This window comes from Saccopteryx bilineata, chromosome 1 (genome assembly GCF_036850765.1).
Source record: "Saccopteryx bilineata isolate mSacBil1 chromosome 1, mSacBil1_pri_phased_curated, whole genome shotgun sequence".
Classification (NCBI taxonomy): Eukaryota; Metazoa; Chordata; class Mammalia; order Chiroptera; family Emballonuridae; genus Saccopteryx; species Saccopteryx bilineata.
Window position 1 is genome coordinate 238,140,204 of NC_089490.1, and position 6,756 is coordinate 238,146,959.

General features: G+C 42.5%; 1 protein-coding gene across 5 annotated transcripts in view; it reads right to left on the reverse strand.

Moving 5' to 3' along the window:
• Window positions 1-6,520, reverse strand: part of KCNT2 (potassium sodium-activated channel subfamily T member 2) — a 200,633-nt gene extending 194,113 nt beyond the window's left edge. For 2 of the 5 annotated variants that reach the window (XM_066238389.1, XM_066238380.1), the window contains exon 1: window positions 6,000-6,519. In XM_066238389.1, the coding sequence (XP_066094486.1) occupies window positions 6,000-6,094 (95 nt within the window). In that variant the 5' untranslated portion in view covers window positions 6,095-6,519. Of the gene's footprint in view, window positions 1-5,999 lie in introns of all 5 variants that reach the window. The other 3 variants (XM_066238370.1, XM_066238398.1, XM_066238360.1) reach the window with 3 other exon arrangements.
• Between the last annotated feature and the right edge of the window lie 236 nt (window positions 6,521-6,756).

Consider the following 6,756-nt stretch of genomic DNA (forward strand, 5'->3'; position numbering starts at 1 on the left):
CCAATTTAATTTATATAAACTAATACATCTGACTTGTACCTTGTACAATGTCCAAAAACTATCTAAACATGTTCCCTATATTATAAATACCTTATAAATACCTCTTACACCATTAATTGATTAAGTGTACCCATTGTTCAAATATTTTTTTGTTTTCAATTGCTACAATGCATTAGGTGACTTTCTTGCATTGCTTTCTATAAAATATGAAAGATACAGAATTTTAAAATTAATAGAGTTGAAATGACTGAACAGATATTTGAAAACTAGAAGGCTGTGAATTAAATAAATGGCCTACTTCAGCACACCCACAACTGAGAACTGTCCATTAACAGTCACTTATCCACAGCAGTGAGAATTTATCCACATCCCGGGCATCGGATTCCCAACTTCAAAATGACAAAGTCATGATGAAGGATGGGAAAGGCCTGTTCTAGCTATCTAAAGGCATTTAAAACCTGACAACCACCAATCTTCAGCTTTGGGAGGATATGCAACAGTGTTCTTGTCTTAAAGATTCAGAAAACCGTTGCACTTCAGGCAAATGGAGCTCAGCCTCATTGGATGTTAACACAGCAAGTCCTTCATATCACAGAGTGACTTCCAGATAAAACCAGTGCAGTTTAGTCTCTTAGTCATGTCAGTTCCAATCACAGAGTAACTTTGAAGAGACTAAGTATTCTAAATGATATATTCAAGATATATCAACTACTTTGCTCCATCATTAATATACAGTCAAGCAAACACTCATTATTCTATTAACAAATAGAATAATGAGCTTCTGTATGAGCTCCTGAACAGTCTTAAAATGGAAACTTTGCAAGGCCATTATAAGCTAAACAAGACTGTCAACATTCTGGGGAGAGATTCACCTTTCATTATACGTGTGAACACCTCCTGAGCAAGCACTGTTCCGTAATCTTTCTTATATTCTCCCCGAAACCTAACTCAATAAGGCCCAGAGATGTAGCGTGCATTCAAATATTAGCTAAAGGGATAAACGACCATTAAAGAAACATCATAAGAACCACTTGAATTAGATTTGTGTGTTTTATTCAGGATGCCAAAGAAATAAACGTGCATCATCTATACAACAGACATCCCTAAAGCATAAGCATCATTGACATTAAGCAATTCTAAAACTAATGTCATTCATGTGCTAAATTACCGATGTCTAACTCTATGTCTTTGTCCTACTCAGAATCAGATATCAGGTTGCAAGTGTAGGAGAGGTAATTGCGTCAGGGTGGCCCTGATATATATGTTACCCATAGATAACACAGATCTATTATATGTACATTATATATACAGTTATGCCCACTTAAAGGATATCCATTCTGAGGGACACATTGCTAGGTGATTCTGTCATTCTGTGACCAACATAGCATGCATTTACACAAACCTAGATGGTGTAACCTACTGCACACCTACGCTGTATAATAAAGCATACTGCCCTTGGGCTCCCAGCCTGTACAAACAACACAACATTAAATCAAGAGCAAGAGAAACTGATGCCCTCTGGAGGTGCGGTACACACAGGATATACATGGCACGGCGGACTGTTTTACAGCAAAACATTTTTGTTTTAGTAGAAAAGAGAACACTCTAAAATAACAATAAAGAATATGGTGTGGTAAATACACAAGTCAGTAACATAATTGCCTATTAACATTATCAAGGACTGTGGCCCATACTTAGTTGAAGGTGTGGTACTTCTGTGTGACTGACAGTACAGCGGGTTTGCTTACAACAGAGTCACTGCTAGCATGGAAGTCATGCATTCTACGGGGACATTCTAACTGCTACAGTGTTATTAGATGATAGGAATTTTCAGCTCCATTATCATCTTATGGGACCACTGTAGTAGACATGGTCCGTCATTGATCAAAAACATTATTATTCAACACATGACTGTACACATATTCCATGTGCACTCTGTGTGTGTTTCCCTTCCAAAAGGTGATACAATGTAAATTCAAGTAAACTATCTTTCCAAGAGTAGTTCACAAAGAATCCTTGGCGTGGAGCACACACTTCCTGGATCCTGGTCTGCCCACCAATGGTCTCTCTCTAACACATCATCTAATGCCTCACTCACCTTCACTGGCTAGCCCTTGCCGAGACTGACTCAGAATTCCTAAAGTGAAGAGCTAGGTAGGAAGGATCCGCTTCCCCATCATTACTCCCCCCATCGTGTGTAGATTCTGGCTCTAGCTAGAGATGCATGCCACCTTGGTTCAGATTCTCCCAGAAGCAGACATTGAGAGGACTGGAATGTAATTTTATTTGGGAAATGACCCAGAAAAATAACAGTAAGGGAATGGCGGAAGGGAAGCAGATCAAGCTTGCAATGCCAAGCCCGCTACCACTGCAAGCCACTGGGGTTCACTTCTACTGGGCATGGTGCAGAACATGCTTCAGATTGATGCTGACCAAGGAGCTAGGAAGCTGAGGTGTTACTTCTCAAATTCCTGCTTACGCAACGCCACTTCTGACTTGCTGTCCACAAAGGGGCTCTGTGTTCCCAAGGCCAGAGGAAGAAAAAACAAAAAGACCTCAGGCAGAAGGTATTCCAAAAAATCAGCCTGAACAATATAGACAAAACACTTAAAGGAACCTATTGGTAGACACTGTCTACCTGTGACTCCATGAAAGAGGGTTTCCTCCTTGACGCTGGAGGAATCGAGGCCATGAAGACAGCAGAATAGAACCAGCTGGCTCCTCTGACTTCGTTGCAAAGAAGAATTGGTGGCCATATTATAGACCAGGCCATATTTTTACACCTACCACCCACTTTTGTATCTCTGTTAGTAGTAAAATTTTCTAACCACCCACCAGTTCCACAGTAATGGTGATTTATAAAGTAGGGAAGTAACTTTACTTTATAAAATTTATAAAGCAGAGTTACAGCAAGTTAAAGCATATAATAATAATTACTTACCAAGTATGTACTTTATGTCAGATTTTTGCTACGTTTGGCAGAATAAATCTTTATAAAACAACTTACTATAGTTAAATCTATCTTTTTATTTATACTTTGCTTGCTCCGCTACTGCCCACCATGAAAGCTGGAAGGCCCACTAGTGGGTGGTAGGGACCAGGTTGACTACCACTATTATAGACCAAAGAAATGACTTTACTGACTGCATATTAATTTTGGGTTCTAAAGAAAAAGAAAAAAGTACTGCAAACTGCAACAACTCAGAAGAAGGGAATTAACATTGAATGAGCACCTAAACCATTGTTGATGCTATCGAATTATTCTTATGAATTCTACTATTAAGTGGAAAGAACTTAGGAGCTTGTTGAGGAATTTGAGTGGCAAATAACTGAGCCCAAGTGTCATCTTTGTATTTCTAAGATATGTTGCAAAGAGAAAGACTTCATTATCTCAGAAACTTAGTCCTTAAAATAATTACCTACTATTTAGAGTGGTGAGGATTGATTGAGATAATGAATAGCATTGGTTAACATATATAATATATATAACATAACACACGATGTGTTTGTATGTGTGTATATATAAACATATAGCATGCTTAACTCATTGCATTAGCCAGTACTTAGTGCCAACTAAGTGTCAGTCTTGTACCTTACAGAGCTCAGATTACTGAATCTCATAATGACTGAATGACTTGCCCAAAGTCATGCAGCTAATGAAGGAATAAACAAAGGATGAAGCCTGGCTCCCTACTAATCAAAAGATCTCTCTTCAAAGAGGGACAACAAATGGAACCAAAACTAAATGCTAAAGTTTTCATGAAGCCACAGAATCAGCCAGACCTTTAAGAATGAACAACTTTTAAAATGTTTTGTATCTCAGGCCCTGGCCGGTTGGCTCAGTGGTAGAGCGTCGGCCTGGCGTGCAGAAGTCCCGGGTTCGATTCCCGACCAGGGCACACAGAAGAAGCGCCCATCTGCTTCTCCACCCCTCCCCCTCTCCTTCCTCTCTGTCTCTCTCTTTCCCTCCCACAGCCAAGGCTCCATTGGAGCAAAGATGGCCCGGGAGCTGGGAATGGCTCCTTGGCTTCTGCCCCAGGTGCTAGAGTGGCTCTGGTCGCAATAGAGCGATGCCCTGGAGGGGCAGAGCATCGCCCCCTGGTGGGCAATGCATTGCCCCTGGTGGGCGTGCCGGGTGCATCCTGGTTGGGCACATGCTGGAGTCTGTCTGACTGTCTCTCCCCGGATCCAGCTTCAGAAAAAATAGAAAAATAAAAAAAAATACAAAAATAAAAATAAATAAATAAATAAAATGTTTTGTATCTCATATTAATAGGGAACCAGGGCCATTTTTAAAAATAAAGCTGGGTTAGCATCAACTTCATCATAATAGGTGTTATAAATAAAGGTCTAAAACTCTTTCAAAATAGCCACAACTCCTCTATGTAGGATTCATTCAACTAACCAAAATTCCTAGCTCCTGACATATATCTGCAGCATCCTTAGAAAACTGGGAGCAACCACATAAACAATATCTTGGACATTGATGTTAAAAAGCAAACAATGCTACCACCACCAAATCCAAAATATATCCTCTGTATGTTTTCAGCCCACCTTGCACTTTCTACACAGAAAAGAGGATTTCTGTTCTAAATGATGGAGAGTGAGGTCCTGAAGCAACAAATACAGATTCAATCACTAGGAATGCTGCTACACTTGAGAAGCCATTAACCTAAGCTAATACAATTTATCTCAGTATCAGCTGGCACTGCAATTCTGTTGAAATGTTCCATTCTTTAACTTCTTCATTCAACAAGAGCACCTTATTGATAAATTGGTATCCATTTCTTTAATTCTCACCAATAGATATGTTTTTCTTCCTAAAAGGAGATTGAATTGAATCTTATCCTCCCCTGCAAAACATTCACATCTCTTATAATCACTAATATAAGATCAAGCAAAAAGTTGGTCCTTGATGCACAAGATTACTAAATCCCCTGCGTATCAGAACAGGAGTTGATTTGGGGACTGTGATGATGGGGCAAAGAAGGAAGGGACCGCCCAGGGGTGAACGAAGAGATTTCTGAATCAGACCAATAACGAATCTTTTATGTAATTAAGATACAACATCAACAGTGAAGGAAACATTTCAATTAAATTGAGAGCCTCATTAGCATATTATTTCAAAACAAGGAAATGTAGTATGTGCTACATAAAATGATTATTCCAGATAATACTAAATTCAACAAAATGTAAAATCTGCTTTTTAGAGAATGAAACCAAGCTAGCAGAAGAAATTGCAGAAGTATAATCAGACAACGCAATCAAGGCTATAGAAAAATCACATGAGCTATACTTTGCTAATAATAAATATTCCAGTTTCAAAACTTGTCTTAATTTTGTGACATATATACTATTTAGATTAAAAATTACATTAATTATGAAAAGATTGGCTCATTCTATACAAATGTCATTATTACTATTATTAATAGTCACAGTTGCCCGGCCGAAGCCCGTCTCTTCAGTGGCAAAGGTTGTCATTTTTACTAACTACCTGTTACACATGCAAACCAAGTGTCTACCTGCAGCTCCCAATGTGTGCAGGGCATAAAACACCCAGTAGCAGGTGGTCACCTGATCAAGACAGCTCTGATGGGTCCAGGAAATTTAACTTTCTACTCTGCCTTTTCAGTCAACTTGAAGGGTCAACGTTTTCGAAATTGATTACCAACACCTCAGGGGAAAAGAGGAAAACTGGCACTGACATCGCGTACCGTTTAGGTGTTCCATACTCTGACACGAGCCTCATACACACCCTCGGAAAACACATAGAACACAATAAGCATCAAATGAATGCAATGAATCCGTTGCAGGGACAGGAAAGTGGAAAGGGAGGGATCTCCCTGCCTGTAACAATGTCTCCATGGAGTCAAAATGGAGAGACAGACCAGAGTCCCTTTTACTCGCCTCCCCCCCACTTCCCCTGGCTCCCACCCCCCACTGAGTTCCCCACCTGTGTTTTCGCAGTATAGGGAACGACCCTGCCCCGCGCCACTCACCTGTCGTCATGCTGCCATCCTTGGTCCCCAAGCAGCAAATCCCGAAACCTGTACCTGGGAGGCAGAGGGGGCACTTCGCTCTCCAAATCAACCATCCTTCCTCCAAGAGTGGGCAGACAGACGAATGGAGGAGAGGCGGGAGACAGAAAGGGGATGTGGCGGAGCAGAGGGAGGGGACGACTGACTGGGAGAAGGGCCGCAGGGGACAAGGGGCCTGGAGGGGGAGGGTGCGCTGGGAGGCAGTCCCCCCAGGGAAGCCCAGGCTGCAGGGGGCCCGCTGCTCTCTTCCGACTGTGATGGGGGATGATGCAAACTCAGCCCAGGAGCAAAAGTCTGGCTCTGACCAGAATCTCGCTGCCAAGGAACCGCCCCCGGGCTCGGCACCGCCTCTGGTCCCCAGGACTCGGGGGAGGCGGGAATGCAAAAGTAACTTCACCGGGGAAAACAGAATACACCGGGTGCCGGGAAAGAGGGGACTCAGTGGGAGTGCGTGCAGTGTTATGCCAGAGCACTTCCCGGCAAGGCAGCAGGTGCCCCCAGCTGTGCTGGGACACCGGGCCTGGGTCCCCAAGGCCGCCCCCTGTGCTGTCCTTGCACTGGCCTTCCCAGCTGCGGTGGAGGCCCAGCCAATGAGACGCCCCCTCATTTGCATAACAGTGACGGCATGGAGGTGCCTTGGGGACGACCAATGGGGGCGCACTTAATTAGTGGATTCCGGGGCTCCAGACCCTGCCCTGGGCCGGGGACAGGGGATGCT